A 25,609-nucleotide genomic window follows, 5' to 3' on the forward strand; every position below is an offset into this window, starting at 1 on the left:
TTCACAGAATGTCATGTCAGCATCCTGACCTCAGATTAAGTGATATACTATTTCACATGAGGCAGTATACTGTTTTTCAACTAAAAAAAAAAATTGGGAAAAATACTAAAAAATACATATTTTAAAATTTGTTTCTGGTGAGCTGATTGACAAGTAATGATTTTTACAGTATTTTCAAACTGTGGTGCATAACTCATTAGTAAATTATAAGACTAAATATTTAATGAAATTAAATTGAATATTAAATAAGAACACAAGGATGTAGAAAAGGTAAGTAATGCTTTGAGACTTTTGTTTCAGTTACATATGTGAGTGTGGTGAACTAAAATGCATTCTTACTGTGGATTTGTGGATTCAGGTCATTTTATGGGGATTCTTCTGTGTGTTGACAAGCAGAATACAACAAAAGAATTCTTGTAAACTGATATAATGACTCTTGTACAATGTTTGATCTGAAGCCACAAACAGGAAATTATTGGCATGTGGGCCTTGCACCATTACCATCAGCACTTTGCTTTTGCTATCAAAATGCCACAGATTGAATATATTCTTATTTGCCCTAAAATCATATTGGCAAAAAGGAAGTAAACTACTAATTTGGAACATGAGTATTTCTTTGCAGTTGCTAAGAAATTTTTGCATGCTCATACAAAGTACTCTGAATTCCCTACTTGACTTATATTGTAAACCAACCAACCACCTTTGCCTTTCCTCATCATAAATGGATATGGTAGCTTTTAATACTTTTTGGCAATTAGAAAACAATGTTCTGCTATCAACATTAGGTAGATAAAAACAAGACACCTGGATGAGTGGAAGGAAAACCGTGCTCTTACAGCTTCAGTCTTCCTACTCTGAATGCTACATTTAGAGTAAATCAGATCTGCCAAATCAGCACCTCAATTCTGGGAGAACTAGGTAATCTCCTGAGAGTTTCCAAACAATCAGGTCTTTGGAAACTCTCTTTCTCAGCAATGGGTACTCTCATTCACTGCTGGTGGGAATGCAAAATGGTAAAACCACTTTGTAAGACAGTTTGGCAGTTTCTTACAAAACTACACATCGTATTACCGTATGATCCAGCAATTGAGTTCCTTGGTATTTACCCAAAGGAGTTGAAAACTTATGTCCACGCAAAGACCTGCACATGACGTTTATAGTAGTTTTATTCATAATTATCAAAATTTGAAGCAACCAAGATGTTCTTCAGTAGGTAAATGGATAAATAAACATCCAGATAAGAGAGATGAAAAGACATAGAGAAACCTTAAATGCATATTACTAAATGAAAGAAGCCAATCTGAAGGGGCTATATACTGTATGATTCCAAGTATATGACATCCTGGAAAGGGCAAAACTATGGAGACAATAAAAGGATCAGTGGTTGCTATGGGTGGGGGGCAAGGTTGTGGAGAGATGACAGGCAGTGAACAGAGAATATTTTGTGTAATAAAGATACTCTGTATGATACAATAATGATTGATACATGTCATTATACATTTGTCCAAACCCACATAGAATGTATACACCAAGAGTGAACTGTAATGTAAACTATGGACTTTGGGTGATTATGATGTGTCAGTGTAGGTTCATCAGTTATAATAGTCTATAAAGTCAACATAGCAAGATTTTGGCAAAAATGTATACGGATAAGATAAGCCAAAGTAATATTTGAAATGAAGAACAAGGTGGGAAAATGTGTCTTAGCAGATATCAAGACTTATGAAGTCAAATAAACCAGCAGAATAAAGAGCTCAGAAATGCCCATGCAAATATGGAAATCTTATAAATGACAGAGCTGGACTGAAAATAATCCTTCCATCCCACTGTAATATGAATTTACATTTAAAAAATTACCTTTATAAAAATAATTTAACAAAATTACAAAATTTATATCATATTTATATTTTTTTGATTGTGAATCAATAATATAATTACTACTCAAATCAGAAGAAAATTTTAATATGTAAAATCTAATGAACATAGTAAATTGAAACAAATACATTACAATTTACCTAAATTTTTTGGCAACAAAGTGATAGGGTGATCAATGAAAGATTTTTAAGCTTGAAATTATAACATATCAGGGTAACTTTCTATGGCAATATAGAAGAGAAGTAAGAGTTAACAGAGCAAAAGGAAAGATGATAAATTTCTGAGACTAAGAACTGATGCCTGAATTTTCTTTTAAAAGATAATTATGGGTACCAAAAATTATAGTATTAAATTTCATTAGATATATTTAAAAGAGTTATATAATAGGTTTCCTTATAAAAAGAAACATATTTAAGAGGGTTCCAAGATGGTGGCATAGGAAGACCCTGAGTTCACCTCTTCCCATGAACACACCCAATCTACACCTACATATAGAGAAATTTATTTTGAAGACCTGAAGGCTGAATGGACAGCTACTGCACATAGAAGGACCACATAGAAATGGGTAGTAAGATGGAAACATGGTATCCATGAGAACCCCACCCTGACCTGCAGTAGGGAGAGATGTTCTGAGGGGCCTGAGCACAGACTTGCCCACCCTGGGACATGACCAAAATACAGGAGTTTAAAGGGCACCTGGAGTAACCCTAGAGCTTCTGCTAACCCTAGAGCTTCTGCAAATGAGCAAGGAACTCCTGGAGATCTCTCTGGGGTCAGAGGGGCCAGCAACTACCATCATTTGAGTTCCCCCATGACTCCCCTGGCCCATGCCCACTCCAGCCCGAGCTGCCCCACCAAGGCAGATTTGAATGCAGCACTCCCCTGGGACTAACCCTGGCATGCAACAACTCCATCCCCAGCCAACCCACTAAGGTGGCCTCAGATGCAGCATTCACCAAGGCCTTCCTCCAGCCTGTGCCTATTCTAGCCCCAGCCACCCTGCCGAGGTGGCCTCAGGTGCTGCACTCTCCATGGACTGCCTGCTCTAGCTCTATCCAGCCTGTCAAAGCCACCAGGCACAAGCAGTCTACACAGGGAATGTTCCTCTACAAGCCATTCTTTCAAAACCACAGAGGTAGCTATTTTGCCCAATTTATAGAAACAAAAACTGAAAGCCAAATAAAATGAGGAGACAGAGGAATGTTTCAAACTAAGGATCAAAATAACCCCCCACAAAAACCTTAATGAAATGGATATAAATAATTTACCTGAAAAAGAGTTCAAGGAAATGGACATAAGGATGTTTAACAAACTCAGAAGAATGAAGGAACACAGTAAGAACTTCAACAAACACTTAGAAAATATAAGAACCAATCAGAACTGAAGAATACAATACAATAGAGGGAAGACAATAGAGAGAATCAACAGCATATTAGGTAATAAAGGAGAATTAGATAAGTGATCTGGAAGACAGAATAGTGGAAATCACACAATCAGAACAGCAAAAAGAAGAAAGAATTTATTAAAATGAAGAGAGTTTAAGAGACCTCTAGTGCAACATCAAGAGTACCACATTTACATTATAGGGGTCCCATAAGGAGAAGAGAGAAAGGGCCAAAAAACTTATTTGTACAAATAAAAGCTTATCTGAAGAAAAAAATGCAATAAAATTTTCCCTAATCTGGAAAAGAAAACAGACATACAGGTACAGGAAACACAGAGTCCCCAAAAAGATGAACCCAAGGAGATTCTCACTGAAATATATTATAATTAAAATGGCAAAAGAGGGAATCTTAAAGGCACCAAGAGAAATATAGCTAATCACGTACAAGGGAAACCCCATAAGACCATCAGCTGATTTTTCAGCAGAAAATTTACAGGCCAGAAGGGAGTGGCATAATATATTTAAAGTGCTGAAAGAAAAAAAATTATTAAATAGAATATCTGGCAAGGTTATCATTTAAAACTGAAGGAGAGATAAAGGGTTTCCCAGACAAACAAAAACTTAAAGGAGTTCATCACCACTAAACCAGCCAGACAAGAAATGTTAAAAGGTCTTCTTTAAGCAGAAAAGAAAAGGCTGTAACTAGGAATAAGACAACATATGGAAGGAAAAAAAAACACACTAGTAAAGACAAATATATAGTGAAGGCAAGGGATCAGCCATTTAAAAAGCCAGTACAGGGGCTTCTCTGGTGGCGCAGTGGTTGAGAGTCTGCCTGCCAATGTAGGGGACGCAGGTTCATGCCCCGGTCTGGGAGGATCTCACATGCCATGGAGTGGCTGGGCCCGTAAGCCATGGCCGCTGAGCCTGTGCATCCGGAGCCTGTGCTCTGCAACGGGAGAGGCCACAGCAGTGAGAGGCCTGCGTACCGCAAAAAAATAAAAAATAAAAATAAATAAAAAGCCAGTACAAAGGTTAAAAGACAAAAGTAATACAATCAATTGTAACTACAGTAAGTAGTTAAGGGATTCAGAGAATAAAAAATGTAAAACATGACATCAAAAACATAAAATGAGTGGAGAAAAATAAAAAAGTAGTGTTTTTATAATGCCTTCGAAATTAAGTGACTATCATCTTAAAACAGATGGCTATACACAGGTCGATAAATAAGACCCTCACAGCAACCACAAACCAAAAACCTTTAATAGATACACAAAAAATAAAAAGAAAGGAATCCAAATATAAACTAAAGAAATCTAACAAATCATAAAGAAACAAACCAAGAGAAGAAAATAGGAACAGAGAAGAACTACAAAAACAACCAGAAAACAACTAAAGTGGTAATAAATACATACCTATCAATAATTACTTTAAGTGTAAATGGACTAAATGCTCCAATCAAAGGCACTGATTAAAGAAAAAAAAGACCCATCTATATGCTGCCTGCAAGAGACTTACCTTAGATCTAAAGCCTTGAATAGATTGAAAGTGAAGGGATGGGAAGAGATTCCATACAATGGAAACAAAAGAAAGCTGGGTAGCAATATTCATATCAGATTAAATAGACTTTAAAACAAAGACTGTAACAAAAGACAAGGGGTCAATCCAATAAGAGAATATAACACTTGTAAACATTTATGCACCTAACACAGAATCACCTAAATATACAAAGCAAATGTTAACAGACATAAAGGGAGAAGTAGATAGCAATACAATAATAAGGGACTTTAATAACCCACTTCCATCAATGGACAGTCACCCAGACAGAAAATCAAGGTGGAAACCCTGGCCTTAAACAACACATTAGATCACATGAACCTAATAGATATATACAGAACATTCCATTAAAAGCAGCAGAACAAGCATTCTTTCAAGTGCACATGGAACATTCTCCATGACAGATCATATGTTAGGCCACAAAACAAGTCTCAGTAAATTAAAGAAGACTAAAATCATACCAAGCAACTTTTCTGACCACAGTAGAAAGACTACAAGAAGAAAATTGTAAAAAAAACAGGTGGAAATTAAACACCTGGCAACTAAACAACCAATGAGTCAATGAAGAAATCAAAGAAGAAATTTTTAAAAATACCCTGAGACAATGAAAATGGAAACAAAACTGTCCAAAATCTATGCAATGTAGCAAAAGCAGTTCTAAGAAGGAAGTTTATAGCAATAAAGGCCTACCTCAGGAAAAAAGAAAAAAATCTCAAATAAACAATCTAAGTGTAAATTTAAAGGAAGTGGAAAAAGAGGAACAAGTTAGTAGAAGGAAAGAAATAAAGATCAGAGCAAAAGTAAATGAAATAGAGATTTAAAAAGCAATAGAAAGGATCAAAGAAACTAAGAGTTGGTTCTTTGAAAGATAAACAAAATTGACAAACCTTTAGCCAGATGCATCAAGAAAAAAATAAACTCCAAATAAATTAAATCAGAAATAAGAGGAGAAATTACAATGGACCCACAGAAATACAAAGGATCATAAGAAAATGCTATGAAAAATGATATGCCAAACTAGACAACCTAGAAGAAATGGATAAATTCCTAGAAACAGACAATCTTCCATGAATGAGTCAAGAAGAAATAGAAAATATGAATAGACTGATTACTAGTAAGGAAATTAATACATAATCAAAAAACTCCCCCAAAACAAAAGTGCAGATTCAGATGGCTTCATAGGTAACTTCTACCAAACACTGAAAGAAGAGTTAATCCCTATACTTCTCAAATTACTCTAAAAAACTAAAGAGAAGGCAACACTTCTAAATTCATTTTACAAGGCCAGCATTACCCTGAGACCAAAAACAAAGACACAACACACATACAAAAAATTATAGGACAATGTCCCTGATAAACACGGATGCAAAAATTAATAAAATATTAGCAAACCAAATTCAACAACAGATTAAAAGAATCATACACCATGATCAATTAGGATTCATTCCAGGGATTCAAGGATGGATTGACATCTGTAAATAAAACAATGTGATATACCACATGAACAAAACAGAGGATAAATCCATGTGATCATCCCAAAAGATGCAGAAAAAGCAGTTGACAAAATTCAACATCCATTTAAGATAAAAACTCTCACAAAGTGGATATAGAGGGAACATACCTTAACATAATAAAAGCCATACATGAGAAAACCACAGCCAACATCCTATTCCACATTGAAAAGCTGAAAGCATTTCTGCTAACATCAGGAACAAGACAAGGATGCTCATTCTTGCATCCACTTTTATTCAACACAGTATTGGAGGTCCCAGCCAGACTAATCAGATAAGAAAAAGAAATAAAAGGCATCTAAATTGGAAAGGTAGAAGTAAAACTGTCTCTATTGATACTATATATAAAAAAAACCCAAAGATGCCACCAAAAAACTACTAGAATTAATAAATGAATTTGGTAAAGTTGCAGGATACAAAACTAATATACAGAAATCTGTTGCATTTCTGTACACTAATAATGAACTATCAGAAAGAGAAATCAAGAAAACAATCCCATTTACAACTGCATCAAAAAGAATAAAATATTTAGGAATTAATTTAAACAGAGAGGTGAAAGACCTGTACTCTGAGAAGTATAAGACACAGAGGAAAAAGTTGAAGACAACAGAAAATAATAAAAAGATATACTGTACTCATGGATTGGAAGCATCAATATTGTTAAAATGTGCATACTACCCAAAGCAATCAACAGATTCAGTGCAATCCCTATCAAAATATCAATGGCATTTTTCACAGAACTAGAACAAATAATCCTAAAATTAGTATTGAACCACAAAAGACGTCTAATAGCCAAAGCAATCTTTTAGGATATATATAAAGGATATATATATATATATCCTTTCTTATATTCTTTTCCCATTGTGGTTTATCCCAGGACATTGAACATAGTTCCCTGTGCTATACAGTAGAACCTTGTTGTCCATCCATTCTATATATAATAGTTTGCATCTACTAACCCCAAATCCCCAGTCCAACCCTCCCACAAACCCCCTTTGGCAACCACAAGTCAGTTCTCTATGTCTGTGAGTCTGTTTCTGCTTTGTAGATAGGTTCATTTGTGTCATATTTTAGATTCTACATATAAGTGATGTCATATTGTATTTGTCTTTGCCTTTCTGACTTACTTCACTTAGTATGACCATCTCTAGTTGCATTCATGTTGCTGCAAACGGCATTATTTTGTCCTTTTTTATGGCAGAGCAGTACTCCATAGTATATATGTACCGCATTTTTTTTTAACATCTTTATTGCAATATAACTGTTTTACAGTGGTGTGTTAGTTTCTGCTTTACAACAAAGTGAATCAATTATACATATACATATGTTCCCATATCTCTTCCCTCTTGCGTCTCCCTCCCTCCCACCCTCCCTATCCCACCCCTCTAGTTGGTCACAAAACACCGAGCTGATCTTCCTGTGCTATGCGGCTGCTTCCCACTAGCTATCTATTTTACATTTGGTAGTGTATATATGTCCATGCTACTCTCTCAATTTGTCCCAGCTTACCCTTCCCCCTCCCAATATCCTCAAGTCCATACTCTAGTAGGTCTGTGTTTTATTCCCATCCTCCCCCTAGCCTCTTCATGACATTTTTCTTTTTCTGAGATTCCATATATATGTGCTGGCATATGGTATTTGTTTTTCTCTTTCTGACTTACTCCACAGTATGACAGACTCCACGTCTATCCACCTCATTACAAATAACTCAGTTTCATTTCTTTTTATGGCTGGGTAATATTCCATTTTATATATGTGCCACATCTTCTTTATGCATTCATCTGAGGATGGACACTTAGATTGCTTCCATGTCCTGGCTATTGTAAATAGAGCTGCAATAAACATTTTGGTACATGACTCTTTTTGACTTATGGTTTTCTCAGGGAATATGCCCAGTAGTGGGATTGCAGGGTCGTATGGTAGTTCTATTTGTAGTTTTTTAAGGAACCTCCAAACTGTTCTCCACAGTGGCTGTATCAATTTACATTCCCACCAGCAGTGCAAGAGTGTTCTCTTTCCTCCAACACCCTCTCCAGCATTTATTGTTTCTAGAGTTTTTGATGATGGCCATTCTGACCGGAGGGAAATGATATCTCATTGTAGTTTTGATTTGCATTTCTCTAATGATTAATGATGTTGAGCATTCTTTCATGTGTTTGTTGGCAATCTGTATATCTTCTTTGGAGAAATGTCTATTTAGGTCTTCTGCCCATTTTTGGATTGGGTTGTTTGTTTTTTTTGTTATTGAGCTGCATGAGTTGCTTATAAATTTTGGATATTAATCCTTTGTCAGTTGCTTCATTTGCAAATATTTTCTCCCATTCCGAGGGGTGTCTTTTCATCTTGTTTATGGTATCCTTTGCTGTGCAAAATCTTTTTTAAGTTTCATTATGTCCCATTTGTTTATCTTTATTTTTATTTCCATTTCTCTAGGAGGTGGGTCAAAAAGGACCTTGCTGTGATTTATGTCATAGAGTGTTCTGCCTATGTTTTCCTCTAAGAGTTTGATAGTGTCTGGCCTTACATGTAGGTCTTTAATCCATTTTGAGTTTATTTTTGTGTATGGTGTTAGGGAGTTTTCTAACTCCATACTTTTACATGTACCTGTCCAGTTTTCCCAGCACCACTTATTGAAGACTCTGTCTTTTCTCCACTGTATATTCTTGCCTCCTTTATCAAAGATAAGGTGACCATATGTGTGTGGGTTTATCTCTGGGCTTTCTATCCTGTTCTATTGATCTATATTTCTGTTTTTGTGCCAGTACCATACTGTCTTGATTACTGTAGTAATCAAGTTGTAGTATAGTCTGAAGTCAGGGAACCTGATTCCTCCAGGTCCATTTTTCGTTCTCAAGATTGCTTTGGCAATTCGGGGTCTTTTGTGTTTCCATACAAATTGTGAAATTTTTTGTTCTAGTTCTGTAAAATATGCCAGTGGTAGTTTGATAGGTATTGCATTGAATCTGTAGATTGCTTTGGGTAGTAGAGTCATTTTCACAATGTTCATTCTTCCAATTCAAGAACATGGTATATCTCTCCATCTATTTGTATCATCTTTAGTTTCTTTCATCAGTGTCTTATAATTTTCTGCATACAGGTCTTTTGTCTCCTTAGGTAGGTTTATTCCTAGATATTTTATTCTATTTGTTGCAGTGGTAAATGGGAGTGTTTTCTTAATTTCACTCTCAGATTTTTCATCATTAGTGTATAAGAATGCCAGAGATTTCTGTGCATTAATTTTGTATCCTGCTACTTTACCAAATTCATTGATTAGCTCTAGTAGTTTTCTGGTAGCATACTTAGGATTCTCTATGTATAGCATCATGTCATCCTCAAACTGTGACAGCTTTCCTTCTTCTTTTCTGACTTGGATTCCTTTTATTTCTTTTTCTTCTGATTGCTGTGGCTAGAGCTTCCAAAACTATGTTGAATAGGAGTGGTGAGAGTGGGCAATCTTGTCTTGTTCCTGATCTTAGTGGAAATGGTTTCAGTTTTTCACCATGGAGAACGATGCTGGCTGTGGCTTTGTCATATATGGCCTTTATTATGTTGAGGAAAGTTCCCTCTATGCCTATTTTCTGCAGGGTTTTTATCAGAAATGGGTGTTGAATTTTGTCAAAAGCTTTCTCTGCATCTATTGAGATGATCATATGGTTTTTCTCCTTCAGATTGTTGATATGGTGTATCACGTTGATTGATTTGCGTATATTGAAGAATCCTTGCATTCCTGGGATAAACCCCTCTTGATCATGGTGTATGATCCTTTTAATGTGCTGTTCGATTCTGTTTGCTAATATTTTGTTGAGGATTTCTGAATCTATGTTCATCAGTGATATTGGCCTGTAGTTTTCTTTCTTTGTGACGTCTTTGTCTGGTTTTGGTATCAGGGTTATGGTGGCCTCACAGAATGAGTTTGGGAGGGTTCCTCCCTCTGCTATATTTTGGAAGTGTTTGAGAAGGACAGGTGTTAGCTCTTCTCTAAATGTTTGATAGAATTCGCCAGTGAAGCCATCTGGTCCTGGGCTCTTGTTTTTTGGAAGATTTTTAATCACAGTTTCAATTTCAGTGCTTGTGATTGGTCTGTTCATATTTTCTATTCTTCCTGGTTCAGTCTTGGCATGTTGTGCATTTCTAAGTATCTGTCTATTTCTTCCAGGTTGTCCATTTTATTGGCATAGAGTGCTTGTAGTAATTTCTCATGATCCTTTGTATTTCTGCAGTGTCAGTTGTTACATCTCCTTTTTCATTTCTAATTCTATTGATTTGAGTCTTCTCCCTTTTTTACTTGATGAGTCTAGCTAATGGTTTATCAATTTTGTTTATCTTCTCAAAGAACCACCTTTTAGTTTTATTGATCTTTGCTATCATTTCCTTCATTTCTTTTTCATTTATTTCTGATCTGATCTTTATGATTTCTTTCCTTCTGCTAAATTTGGGGTTTCTTTGGTCTTCTTTCTCTAATTGCTTTAGGTGCAAAGTTAGGTTGTTTATTCAAGATGTTTCCTGTTTCTTAAGGTAGGATTGTCTTGCTATAAAATTCCCTCTTAGAATGACTTTTGCTGCATCCCATAGGTTTTGCGTTGTTGTGTTTCCATTGTTATTTGTTTCTAAGTATTTTTTGATTCCTCTTTGATTTCTTCAGTGCTCACTTCGTTATTAAGTAGCGTATTGTGTAGCCTCCATGTGTTGGTATTTTTTATAGATCTTTTCCTGTTATCGATATCTAGTCTCATAGCGTTGTGGTTGGAAAAGACACTTGATACGATTTCAATTTTCTTAAATTTACCAAGGCTAGATTTGTGACCCAAGCTATGATCTATCCTGGAGAATGTTCCATGAGCACTTGAGAAAAATGTGTATTCTGTTGTTTTTGGATGGAATGTCCTATAAATATCAATTAAGTCCATCATCTGTAATGTATCACTTAAAGCTTGTGTTTTCTTATTTATTTTCATTTTGCATGATCTGTCCATTGGTGAAAGTGGGGTGTTAAAGTCCCCTACTATGAATGTGTTACAGTCGATTTCCCCTTTTATGGCTGTTAGTATTTGCCTTATATATTGGGGTGCTCTTATGTTGGGTGCATAAATATTTACAATTGTTTTATCTTCTTCATGGATCGTTCCCTTGATCATTATGTAGTGTCCTTCTTTGTCTCTTATAATAGTTTTTATTTTACAGTCTATTTTGTCTGATATGAGAATTGCTACTCCAGCTTTCTTCTGATTTCCATTGCCATGGAATATCTTTTTCCATGCCCTCAGTTTCAGTCTGTATGTGTTCCTAGGTCTGAAGTGGGTCTCTTGAAGACAACATATATTTGCGTCTTGTTTTTGTACCCATTCCGCCAGTCTGTGTCTTTTGGTGGGAACATTTAATCCATTTACATTTAAGGTAATTATCGATATGTATGTTCCTATTACCATTTACTTAATTGTTTCGGGTTTGTTCTTGTAGGTCTTTTCCTTCTCTTGTGTTTCTTGCCTAGAAAAGTTCCTTTAGCATTTGTTGTAAAGCTGGTTTGGTGGTGCTGAACTCTCTCAGCTTTTGCTTGTCTGTAAAGGTTTTAATTTCTCCATCAAATCTGAATGAGATCCTTGCTGGGTAGAGTAATCTTGGTTGTAGGTTTTTCTCCTTCATCACTTTAAATATGTCCTGCCACTCCCTTCTGGCTTGCAGAGTTTCTGCTGAAAGTTCAGCTGTTAACCTTATGGGGATTCCCTTGTGTGTTATTTGTTGTTTTTCCCTTGCTATTTTTAATATGTTTTCTTTGTATTTAATTTTTGACAGTTTGATTATTATGTGTCTTGGCGTGTTTCTCCTTGGATTTATCCTGTATGGGACTCTCTGTGCTTCCTGGACTTGATTGACTATTTCCTTTCCCATATTAGGGAAGTTTTCAACTATAATCTCTTCAAATGTTTTGTCAGTCCCTTTCTTTTTCTCTTCTTCATCTGGGACCCCTATAATTCGAATGTTGGTGCACTTCATGTTGTCCCAGAGGTCTCTGAGACTTTCCTCAGTTCTTTTCATTCTTTTTTCTTTATTCTGCTCTGCTGTAGTTATTTCCAGTATTTTATCTTCCAGGTCACTTATCCGTTCTTTTGCCTCAGTTATTCTGCTACTGATCCCGTCTAGAGTATTTTAAATTTCATTTGTTGTGTTGTTCATCGTTGCTTGCTTGCTCTTTAGTTCTTCTATGTCCTTGTTAAATGTTTCTTGCATTTTGTCTATTCTATTTCCAAGATTTGGGATCATCTTTACTATCATTATTCTGAATTCTTTTTCAGGTAAACTGCCTACTTCCTCTTCATTTGTTAGGACTGGTGGGATTTTACCTTGCTTCTTCATCTACTGTGTGTTTTTCTGTCTTTTCATTTTGCTTACTGTGTTTGGGGTCTCCTTTCTGCAGGCTGAACGTTCATAGTTCCCGTTGTTTTTGGTGTCTGTCCCCAGTGGCTAAGGTTGGTTCAGTGGGTTGAGTAGGTTTCCTGGTTGGAAGAACTAGTGCCTTTGTTCTGGTGGATGAGGCTGGATTTGTCTTTCTGGTGGGCAGGTCCACGTCTGGTGGTGTGTTTTTGGATGTCGGTAGCCTTATTATGATTTTAGGCAGCCTCTCTGCTAATGGATGGGGCTGTAGTCCTGTCTTGCTCTTTGTTGGGCATAAGGTGTCCAGCACTGTTAGGTTGCTGGTCGTTGAGTGAAGCTGGGTCTTGGTGTTGAGATGGAGATCTCTGGGAGATTTTCGCCATTTGATAGTATGTGGTGCTGGGAGGTCTCTTGTGGACCAGTGTCCTGACGTTGGTTCTCCCACCTCAGAGACACAGCCCTGACGCCTGGCTGGGGCACCAGGAGCCTTTAATCCACACGGCTCAGAATAAAAGGGAGAAAAATAGAAAGGAAAGAAAGAAAAGAAGGAAGGAAGGAAGGAAGGAAGAAATGAAGGAAGGAAGAAATGAAGGGAGGAAGCAAGACAGCAAGGGAGGAAGGGAGGGAGGCAGGGAGGGAGGGAGGAAGAAAGGGAGGAAGGAAGGAAGGAAGGAAGGGATGAAGGCAGGAAAGGGAGGAAGAAAGGGAGGAAGAACGGGAGGAAGGAAGGAAGGAAGGGAGGAAGAAAGGAAGAAAGGAAGGAGGGAAAACAGGAAGAAAGGAAGGAAGAAAGGAGGGAAGAAAGGAAGAAAGAAATGCAGAAAGAAGATACAATAAAGTAGGGTAAAATAGTTATTAAAATAAAAAATAATTATTAAGAAGAGAAATTTTATATTAAAAAAAAAACCACGGGACAGTCAGAACCCTAGGATAAATGGCGAAAGCAAAGCTATACAGACAAAATCTCACACAGCAGCACACACAGACATACTCACAAAAAGAAAAAAGGGGAAAATAATAGTATATCTTGCTCCCAAAGTCCCCCTCCTCAACATGAGATGATTCGCTGTCTATTCAGGTATTCCACAGATGCAGGGCACTTCCAGGTGATTGTGGAGCTTTAATCCGCTGCTTCTGAGGCTGCTGGGAGAGACCTGCCTCTCTCCTCTTTGTTTGCACAGCTCCTGGGGTTCAGCTTTGGACTTGGCCCCGCCTCTGCACGTAGGTTGTCCGAGGGCGTCTGCTCTTCGCTCAGACAGGACGGAGTTAAAGGAGCAGCTGATTCATGGGCTCTGGCTCACTCAGGCCGGGGGTAGGCAGGGGCACGGATGCGGGGCAATCCCTCAGCAGCAGAGGCCGGCGTGACGCTGCAGCAGTCCAAGGTGTGCCGCGCGTTCTCCCAGGGAAGCTGTCCGTGGATCCCAGGACCCCAGCAGTGGCGGACTGCACAGGCGCCCAGGAGGGGCGGTGTGGAGAGTGACCTGTGCTCACACACAGGTTTCTTGGAGGCGGCAGCAGCAGCCCTCATGTCCCATGCCCGTCTCTGGTGTCCATGCCAACAGCCACGGCTTGCACCCGTTTCTGGAGCTTCTTTACGTGGCGTGCTTAATCCCCTCTCCGCTGGTACCAGGAAACAGAGAGGCAAGAAAAAGTCTCTTGTCTCTTCGGCAGCTCCGTGCCCGTTTCTGGAGCTTCTTTACTTGGCGCATTTAATCCCCTCGCCTCTCGCACAAGGAAAGAGGCAAGAAAAAGTCTTTTGTCCCTTAGGCAGCTCCGTGCCCGTCTCTGGAGCTCCTTTTGGCAGTGTGCTTAATCCCCTTTCCTCACGCCCCAGGAAGCAAAGAGGAAAGAAAAAGTCTCTTGCATCTTCAGCAGCTCCAGACTTTTCCCGGACTCCCTCCCAGCTAGCCGTGGTACACTAACCCCTTCAGGTTGTGTTCACGCAGCCAACCCCAGTCCTCTCCCTGTGACCCGACCGAAGCCCGAGCCTCAGTTCCCAGCCCCCGCCCACCCCAGCGGGTGAGCAGACAAGCCTCTCGGGCTGGTGAGTGCTGGTTGGTAGCAATTCTCTGTGTGGGAATCTCTCCGCTTTGCCCTCTGTACCCTGTTGCTGTGCTCTGCTCTGCGGCTCTGAAGCTCCCCCCCGTCTGCCCCTTGCAGTCTCCGCCTGCGAAGGGGCTTCTAGTGTGTGGAAACCTTTCCTCCTTCACAGCTCCCTCCCACTGGTGCAGGTTCCATCCCTATTCTTTTGTCTCTGTTTTTTGTTTTTTCTTTGGCCCTACCCAGGTACGTGGGGGCTTTCTTGCCTTTTGGGAGGTTTGAGTTCTGCCAGCATTCAGTGGGTGTTCTATAGGAGGAGTTCCATGTGTAGATGTATTTCTGATGTATTTTTGGGGAGGAAGGTGATCTCCGCGTCTTACTCTTATGTCATCTTCTCTCCACCTGTATCACATCTTTATCCATTCATCTTTTGATGGACACTTAGGTTGTTTCCATGTCTTGGCTATTGTGACTAGTGCTGCTATGAACATAGAAGTACATGTATCCTTTGGAAGTAGAGTTTTGTCCGGACATATGCCCAGGAATGTGTTGCTGGATCATATGGTAATTCTATTCTTAGTTTCCTGAGGAACCTCCATACTGTTTTCCATAGTGGCTGCACCAACTTACATTCCCATCAACAGTGTATGAGGGTTCTCTTTTCTCCATACCCTCTCCAGAATTTGTTATTTGTAAGCTTTTTAACGATGGCCATTCTGACTGGTGCGATGTGGTACCTCATTGTAATTTTGATTTGCATTTTTCTAATAATTAGTGACGTTGAGTATCTTTTCATTTGCTTATTGGCCAACTGTATGTCTTCTTTTGAGAAATGTCTATTTAGGTCTTCTGCCCATTTTTTGATTGGGTTGTTTGTTTTTCTGGTTGTTGTTGAGTTGTATGAACTGTCTGTATATTTTGGAAATTAAGCCTTTGTTGGTTGCATCATTTGCAAATATTTTCTCCCATTCCACAGATTGTCTTTTTGTTTTGTTTCTGGTTGCCTTTGCTGTGCAAAAGCTTGTAAGTGTGATTAGATCCCATTTGTTTATTTTTGTTTTTATTTCTATTGCTTTGGGAGACTGATCGAAGAAAACACTAGTACAATTTACCTCAGAGAATATTTTGCCTATGTTCTCTTCTAGGAGTTTCATGGTGTCTTGTCTTATATTTAAATCTTTAAGCCATTTTGAGTTTATTTTTCTGTATGGTGTGAGGGTGTGTCCTAACTTCATTTATTTCATGCAACTGTACAACTTTCCCACTTGCAGAAGAGACTGTCTTTTTCCCATTTTATATTTTTGCCTCCTTTGTTGAAGATTAATTGACCGTAGGTATGTGGGTTTATTTCTGGGCTCTCTATTCAGTTCCATTGATGTAAGTATCTGTTTTTGTGCCAATACCATGCTGTTTTCATTACTGTAGTTTTTTAGTATTGTCTGAAGTCTGGGAGGATTATGCCTCCTGCTTTCTTCTTTTTCCTCAGAATTGCTTTGAGAATTCTGTCTTTTATGGTTCCATATAAATTTTAGGATTATTTGTTCTAGTTCTGTGAAAAATGTCATGGGTAATTTGATGGGGATTGGGTTAAATCTATATATTGCTTTGGGTAGTATGGCTATTTTAACAATATTAATTCTTCCAATCAAAGAGCATGGGATATCTTTCCATTTCTTTGAACCATCTTCAATTACCTTTACTAATGTTTTATAGTTCTCAACATATAAGATTTTTACCTCATTGGTTAGGTTTATTCCCATTTTATTTCTTCTGGTGTGATTTTAAAAGGTATTGTATTTTTATATTCCCTTTCTGATATTTCATTGTTAGTGTACAGAAATGCAACCGATTTCTGTATGTTAATCTTGTACCCTGCTACATTGCTGAATTCATTTATCAGTTCTAGCAGTTTTTGTGTGGAGCCTTTAGGGTTTTCTATATAGAGTATCATGTCATCCGCATATAATGACAATTTTACCTCTTCCTTTCCAACTTGGATAACTTTTATTTCTTTTTCTTGTCTGATTGCTGTGGCTAGGATTTCCAATACTATGTTGAAGAGAAGTGATGAGAGTGGGCATCCTTGTCTTGTTCCAGATTTTAGTGGGAAGGCTTTCAGCTTGTTACCATTGAGTATTATATTGGTTGTGGGTTTGTCATAAATAGCTTTTATTATGTTGAGGTATGTTCCTCCTATACCACTGTGGTAAGAATTTTTATCACAAATGAATGTTGAATTTTGTCAAATGCTTTTTCTGCATCTATTGGCATAATCATGTAGTTTTTGTCTTTTCTTTTGTTGGTGTGGTGTATCACATTGATTGATTTGCATACGTTGAACCATCCTTGTGAACTGGGAATGAATCCCACTTGGTCACGATGTATGATCTTTTCTATGCATTGTTGGATTCAGTTTGCTAATATTTTGTTAAGAATTTCTGCATCGGGCTTCCCTGGTGGCGCAGTGGTTGAGAATCTGCCTGCCGATGCAGGAGACACGGGTTCGTGCCCTGGTCCGGGAAGATCCCACATGCCGTGGAGCAACTAAGCCCGTGAGCCATGGCCACTAGGCCTGCGCGTCCGGAGCCTGTGCTCCGCAATGGGAGAGGCCACAACAGTGAGAGGCCCGCATACCGCAAAAAAAAAAAAAAAAAAAAAAAAAGAATTTCTGCATCTATATTCATCAGAGAAATTGGCCTATAATTTTCTTTTTTCATGGTATATTTGTCTGGTTTTGTTACCAGGGTGATGGTGGCTTCACAGAATGTGTTTGTGAGTGTTCCCTCCTCTCCAGTCTTTTGGAAGAGTTTGAGAAGGATCAGTAAAAGGTCTTCTTTTATGTTTGGTAGAATTCAAACAAGCCATCTGGGCCTGGACTTTTCTTTATAGGGAGTTTTTTAAAATTACATATTCTATTTCATTTCTAGTGATCAGTTTGTTCAAAGCTATCTTGAGAAAACGAAGAGCAAAGGTGGAAGTATCATGCTCCCAGACATGAACCTACACTTCAAAGCTACAGTAATTGAAACAGTATGGTACTGGCACGAAACAGACACATAGATCAATGGAACAGAATCAAGAGCCCTGAAATAAACCCACACTCACATAGTCAATTAATCTATGACATAAGAGGCAAGAATATACAATGGGGAAGAGACAGTCCCTTCAATAAATGGTGCTGAGAAAATTAGACAGCTACATGCAGAAGATTGAACTGGACTACTTTCTTACACCATACAGACACGCACAAAAAAAAACCACAAAGTGAATTTAAAACTTAAGTGTAAGACCTGAAACTATAAATCTAGAAGAAATCATAGGCAGCACACACTTTGGCATCAGTCTTAACAATATTTTTTTGGATATGTCTCCTCAAGCAAGGGTAACAAAAGCACAAATAAACAAATGGGACTACACCAAACTAAAAAGATTTTGCACAGAGAACGAAACCACCAACAAAAGAAAAAGGCAACCTACCGAATGAGAGATGTTATTTGGAAATGATAATATCCAATAAGGTGTTAATATCCAAAATATAAAAAGCACTCATACAACTCATTATCAAAGAACAGACACCCCAATTAAAAATGGACAGAGGGGGCTTCCTTGGTGGCACAGTGGTTAAGAATCTGCCTGCCAATGCCGGGGACATGCGTCCAAGCTCTGGTCTGGGAAGATCCCACATGCCGCGGAGCAACTAAGCCCGTGCGTCACGACTACTGATCGTGCTCTAGAGCCCATGAGCCACAACTACTGAGTCTGTGAGTCACAACTACTGAGCCTGTGCACCACTACTACTGAAGCCCGCATGCCTAGAGCCAGTGCTTCTCAACAAGAGAATCCACCACAATGAGAAGCCCATGCAACACAACGAAGAGTAGCCCCTGCTTGCTGCAAGTAGAGAAAGCCTGTGTGCAACAACGAAGACCCAACACAGCCAAAACTAATAAAATAAAATAAAATAAATTTATCAAAAAAAGAAAAAAAAAGGTGGGCAGAGGATCTGAAGAGACATTTTCCAATGAAGATATACAGATGGCCAACAGGAAAATGAAAAGTTGCTCAACATCACTAATCAGGGAAATGTAAATCAAAACCACAGTGAGATACCACCTCACACCTGTCAACAATGGTTATTATCAAAAAGACAGCAAACAACAAGTGTTGGTGAGGATGTGGAGAAAAGGAACCCTCACGCACTGTTGGTAGGATTGTAAATTGTTGCAGCCACTTTGGAAAAACAGTATGGAGGTTCCTCAAAAAACTAAAAAGAGAACTACCATATGATCCAGCAATTCCACTTCTGGGTATTTATCTGAAGAAAAATAAAACACTAATTCAAAAAGATATATGTATTTTGTTGCAGCACTATTTACAAAAGCCAAGATATGGAAGCAACCTAAGTGTCCAGAGATGGATGAATAAATAAAGATGTGGTATGTATATATAAACATATATATATATATAATGTTATATATATTATATGTAAAATATACATACTATTACTCAGCTATAAAAAAGAATCTCGCCATCTGTGGCAACATGGATGGATTTGAAGGATATCATGGTAAGTGAAATAACTCAGATGGAAAAAAACAAATACTGTATGATCTCATTTACATGTGGAACCTAAAAAACAAACAAAAAAACAAATAAAATGAACAAAATATAACAGAAACAGATTCATAAATAGAGAACAGGTGGTTGCTAGAGGGGAGACAGAGCAGGGTGGATGCAGAATAGGTGAAGGGGATTGAGAGGTACAAACTTCCAGATATAAAATAAATAAGTCACAGGGATGTAATGTATACATAGGGAATACAGTCAAATATATTGTAACAACTTTGTATGGTGATGGGTGGTAACTGGTTTTATTGTCGTAATCATTTCATAATGTTTAAAAATATCATTCTCTATGTTGTACACCTGAAACTAATATTGCATCTTAATTATAACTTTAAAAAGCTATATTTATGGGACTTCCTTGGTAGTGCAGTGGTTAAGAATCCACCTGCCAATGCAGGGGACATGGATTTGATCCCTGGTCTGGGAAGATTCCCACATGCTGCAGAACAACTAAGCCCACGTGCCACAACTACTGAGCCTGATCTCTAGAGCCTGCAAGCCACAGCTACTGAGCCCAAACACCACAACTACTGAAGCCTGTGCACCCTAGAGCCTGCACACAGCAAATACTGAGCCCACGTGCCGCAACTACTGAAGCCCATGCACCTAGAGCCTGTGCTCCACAACAAGAGAAGCCACCGCAATGAGAAGCCCATGCACCACAATGAAGAGTAGCCCCCATTCCCTGCAACTAGAGAAAGCCCGTGTATAGCAACGAAGAACCAACGCAGCTAAAAAACAACAACAAAACTATATTTATAATAATTGGAAACCAAACGAAACCACCAACCATTACACAATTAGACTAAGTTGATTTTAAGGCAAGAAACATTCTAGAAATGAACAGATTCAATATCTTGTCAGAATACAATTCTAAATAGTATACACCTAATAATACAGCCTTATGATATGTAAAGTGAAAATTAGCAGAACTAAATAGAGATTATAAAACACCTCTCTCTCAGTAACAGTCAATACAATAAAAGGTGACCAGGGCTTCCCTGGTGGCGCAGTGGTTGAGAATCCGCCTGACGATGCAGGGGATACGGGTTCGTGCCCCGGTCCGGGAAGATCCCACATGCCGCGGAGCGGCTGGGCCCGTGAGCCATGGCCGCTGAGCCTGCGCATCCGGAGCCTGTGCCCCGCAACGGGAGAGGCCACAACAGTGAGAGGCCCGCATACCACAAAAAAAAAAAAAAAAAAAAAAAAAGGTGACCAAAGAAAGATTAATGAAATAGAAAATTCTAAAAGTAAATGGAAAATTTGAACCACATGATTAACAACCGTGACCTAACTGACATATAGGAAGCACTGCACCCAACAACTGTAGAATATACATGCTTTCCACAAGATGGGAAACATTCCATAAAATTGACTGTATGCTGGGTATATGGTCAAAGGATCAATACCACACAGAATATGTTCTCTAACCTCTGGAATTAAACTAGAAATCAGTAATCAAAAGGGAATTATATAACTAGAAAATATTTAAAACACTTTAAAATAAGGAAACATTATATACTGTTGAGTCATTATTAAAATATGACCTATAGAAACTTATGGGTGTGATTACTTGTAAAATTTGTGTTGGGAGCTCCCTGGTGGTCTAGTGGTTAGGATTCAGTGTTTTCACTGTGGAGGCCTGGGTTCAATCCCTGGTTGGTGAACTGAGATCCCAGAAGCCATGTGGTGTGGCCAAAAACAAAAAAAAAAAAAAAAAAAAAAAAAAAGAAAGAAAAAAAAAAGTGCAGTACCTCTATGAAATAAAAAGCAATATTATCAAAAATAAGGATTAAAAATCTAAAAAAATTCCATGTTAATGTTTGATAAATTTTAATATCTTGATGAAAGGAAAAATTTTCTAGGAAGATGTACATTAACAAAATTATTCAAGAAGAGAACAAAACCCTGAATAGAACAACCTTAGAAGACATTAAAATAAGTAGGAAATATCTCTTCACCTGAAAGATCTAGGCCCAAATCACTTGGCATATGAAACATTTTCAAACCTTCAAGGAACAGATAAAGTTTCTATTACTTAAACTGTTTCACAAGAATTGGAATGGTATACAGCTGACCCTTGAACAATGTGGGGGGTTAGGGACACTGATCCTCCACAGGGTGGAAAATCCAAGTATGACTTTACAGTAGGCCCTTCACATCTGTGGTTTTGCACTTAAGGACTTAACCAACCTCCGATTGTACAGTACTGCAGTATATGCTACTGAAAAAAAAAAAAAAAAAATCCGTGTATAAATGTACACGTGCAGTTCAAATCTGAGTAGTTCAATGGTCAACTGTAAAACTTATTCATTAAGTAAGATAATGCTAGCTTCTTTTAAATAATTAAAAATGTAAAATGACTCAAATATCATGGAAATTAATTTTTTGCTCACTTTTGTAGCTCCTATTCAACAGTATTCAGAAAAAGTAAAAAAATTTGTGAAGGAGACAAAGTAATTAATTTCAAATGTCTACCTAGAAAAACTAAGATAAATAACTGAAAAATAATTGGAATAAGGGAGTTCAATAAAGTGGCATCACACAGAATAACCATTCAAAAATTAATCTTTATTAATCATCAATTAGAAAATATAATGGTAAAAAAAATTCCCATTTCCACTAGCATCAAACTATAGCATACTTATTCAGATCTAACAAGAAATACTTAAGACCTATATGAAGCAAGATATAATTTTCTCTTTCCAAAACATCAACAAAGATCTAAATGAATGGAGAAACAAAGCACTTCTCCCAAACCACCCTCTATGTTCAATGCAATTCCAATTAGAAAAAGAAAGTCCCAAATGAAATTTTATTACCATGGCAAAATGATTCTAAAGATCATGCAGATGATCAAAATCAAGAAGTTAAAAAAAAAATTAGACTTAACCTAACAATAACAATGAACCTAGAACTAAACAATGAACCTAGAAGTAAAAAGCTAGAGTAATTAAAATAATAATGTACTGGCAGAGAGAAATGGATCAATGGAACAGAGTGGTTTGTTTAGAAACAGAGCTATGTACATGTAAAAGAATGAAATTAGAAAACTCTCTAACACCATACACAAAAATAAACTCAAAATGGATTAAAGACCTAAATGTAAGGCCAGACACTATAAAACTCTTAGAGGAAAACATAGGCAGAACACTCTATGAAATAAATCACAGCAAGATCCTTTTTGACCCACCTCCTAGAGAAATGGAAATAAAACCAAAAATAAACAAATGGGACCTAAAGAAATTTAAAAGCTTTTGCACAGTAAACCAAACCATAAACAAGACGAAAAGACAACCCTCAGAATGGGAGAAAATATTTGCAAACGAGCAACGGACAAAGGATTAATCTCCGAAGTATACAGCTCATGCATCTCAATATCAAAAAAAACAAACAATCCAATCCAAAAATGGGCAGAAGACCTAAACAGACATTTCTCCAAAGAAGATATACAGATTGCCAACAAACACATGAAAGGATGCTCAACAGCACTAATCATCAGAGAAATGCAAATCAAAATCACAGTGAGCTATCACCTCACACCGGTCAGAATGGCCATCATCAAAAAATCTACAAACAATAAATGCTGGAGAAGGTGTGGAGAAAAGGGAACCCTCTTGCACTGTTGGTGGGAATGTAAATTGATACAGCCACTATGGAGAACAGTATGGAGTTTCCTTAAAAATCTAAAAATAGAACTACCGTATGACCCAGCAATCCCACTACTGGGCATATACCCTGAAAAAAACATAATTCAAAAAGAGTGATGTACCACAATGTTCATTGCAGCACTGTTTACAATAGCCAGGACATGGAAGCAACTTGTGTCCAGTGACAGATGAATGGATAAAGAAGATGTGGTACATATATACAATGGAATATTGCTCCGCCATAAAAAGAAACAAAACTGAGTTATTTGTAGTGAAGTGGATGGACCTAGAGTCTGTCATACAGAGTGAAGTCAGAAAGAGAAAAACAAATACCATATGCTAACATATATATATATATATATAGAATCCAAAAAAAAAAATGGTTCTGAAGAACCTAGGGGCAGGACAGCAATAAAGATGTAGATGTAGAGAATGGACTTGAGGACACAGGGAGGGGGAAGGGTAAGCTGTGACGAAGTGAGAGAGTGGCATGGACATATATACACTACCAAATGTAAAATAGATAGCTAGTGGGAAGCAGCTGCATAGCACAGGGAGATCGGCTCGGTGCTTTGTGACCACCTACAGGGGTGGGATAGGAAGGGTGGGAGGGAGATGCAAGAGGGAGGGGATATGGGGATATATTTATATGTATAGCTCATACAGCAGCAACAAACACAACAATGTAAAGCAATTATACCCCAATAAAGATGTTAAAAAAAAAAAAAGAAAAACAGAGCTGTGTATCCAGATGCAATTTAGTATGTATTAAAATTGTATTTCAAATTAGTGGCAAAAGTGGAAAAGGATGGTTATTGAATAAATGATGGTGGAATAAGGGCACATGGTTATCCATTTGGGGCCCAATCTCATGAATAAACAAAAATAAGTTATCTATATATAATATGTGAATACATAATATAAATTGGGAAGACCTTCTTTAATAATGTGACAGTATCAAAAATTCATAACAGAAAGGACTGAAAGATTTGGCAATATAAGTGTCAAAGGTTTGTAGAACAAACCACTTACGAAGTTAACAGACTTCACAATTCCATTTTATGTAAAGCACAAAAAGAGCAAAACCGATCTATGTCGTTAGAAGCAAAAGAGTAGCTGTTACCTTTACTGGAGGTGGGGAGGGCAAGTGCTAGTAATTAGAAAGGAACTTGGCGAGTAGGAGACAGACATCAGGGTCCTAGTAGTTTCTTTAATGTTATGTTTCTTGATGTGGATTCTGATTACACAAGAATGGTTCAGATTGTAAAATTTCAGAGGGTTTACACTTACAATATGAGTACTTCTCTGTGGTAAATTTAAAGATGGGAATAGCATGAGGGAATAGTGAGAGGAAGATAGAGGAGATCAAGGTAAAATTTTACTTTTGATTTTAAATTATCTGTATTTTACATATTTATCCAAAAAGCATGTATTATCTGCATAATTTATTTTTTTTAAAAAATTTTAAAAAATGAAAAAAAGCCTACATATATATATATATATATATATATATATGACAGATAACATTTAAGACTTATGATTTAAGTGCAATCAAGACAATTCTATAGGGCATACTCTACCTGTGAGTCTAATATGTTAGAAATTTCATGTGCACCAACATTTGCTTCACCCAAATGCAAGCAAAACAAGTTTCTGGCAACCTGGACAAAATCTAAAATAGAACATATTTCAGTAAGAATACAGCTAACCTCATCTAAGCAAACATTACCTTTTTCTACATGAAGCTGAAGCTAATGCTTAAAATTTAACTTACTTAAATTACCTTAAAATAGTGTTAACTGAAGTGACAGATAAATTTAAGTTCACATAAGAAGTAAGAGATAAACTGGTTTTCACTCACTTCATTTACCTTTGCTGAAGTTAATAAATCAGATATGATAATGAAGCAAATAAATGTCATAGGCATAACTATCTCTCCAACTCTTTTATTATGAATAGTACTTTTTCTAAAACATATGTTAATATTATGATTTACAGCTTTTCTAGCCAAAAGAACCTGAACTTTAATATTAATAATAATAGTAATAATAATGATAGCAGGAAATGTTTCTATAACAGCCTCTATATGCTACACATGGCCCTTTGCAATTTCATCTTGAGAATTTTCTGTGGTAGTTCTTCTCATCCTCTCCATTTTACAGTTTGGGCTAAGATAAGTTAACTGTCTTAAACCTCCCAAGGCTACTTGGCAAATAAGTAGCACAGCAAGATTCCACTGAAGTGTGACTCGAAGGCATATTCTCTTGTTCGTTATATAGCACTGCCTGATGCCAACCTAGCAAACTATACGCTTCTTCAGACATGGAGTGTGACCTGTTCATCCATCTAACTTCAATTTTTAAAAAATTTGATTCTTATATTTTTAGTTTCCAATAATCCTTTTAATTGTTCCTATTTTACAGTATCCTACTCTTATTGCATGGATGCCTTAGTTTTACTTATCTTTTTAAAAGATGCTAATTATGGTTTATGTGAAGTTCTTTTCTGCTCTCATAATATTTCCCTTTTTTCTGAGTTCCTCTTTTTCTATTTGTCTGATACTTTGAGGCTTTGTATTTTATGTTGGAGGATTTCTC

The 25,609-nt window shown here is 37.4% G+C and overlaps 1 protein-coding gene across 2 annotated transcripts in view; it reads right to left on the minus strand.

The window, feature by feature from the left end:
• The window catches only part of STXBP4 (syntaxin binding protein 4), a 202,156-nt gene that overhangs the window by 117,414 nt on the left and 59,133 nt on the right, over positions 1–25,609 (minus strand). For both annotated transcript variants that reach the window (XM_059048918.2, XM_067020482.1), the window contains exon 10: positions 24,593–24,684. In XM_059048918.2, the coding sequence (XP_058904901.1) occupies positions 24,593–24,684 (92 nt within the window). The remainder of the gene's footprint in view (positions 1–24,592; positions 24,685–25,609) is intronic.

Source organism: Kogia breviceps, chromosome 19 (assembly GCF_026419965.1).
Source record: "Kogia breviceps isolate mKogBre1 chromosome 19, mKogBre1 haplotype 1, whole genome shotgun sequence".
In the NCBI taxonomy this organism is placed as follows: domain Eukaryota; kingdom Metazoa; phylum Chordata; class Mammalia; order Artiodactyla; family Physeteridae; genus Kogia; species Kogia breviceps.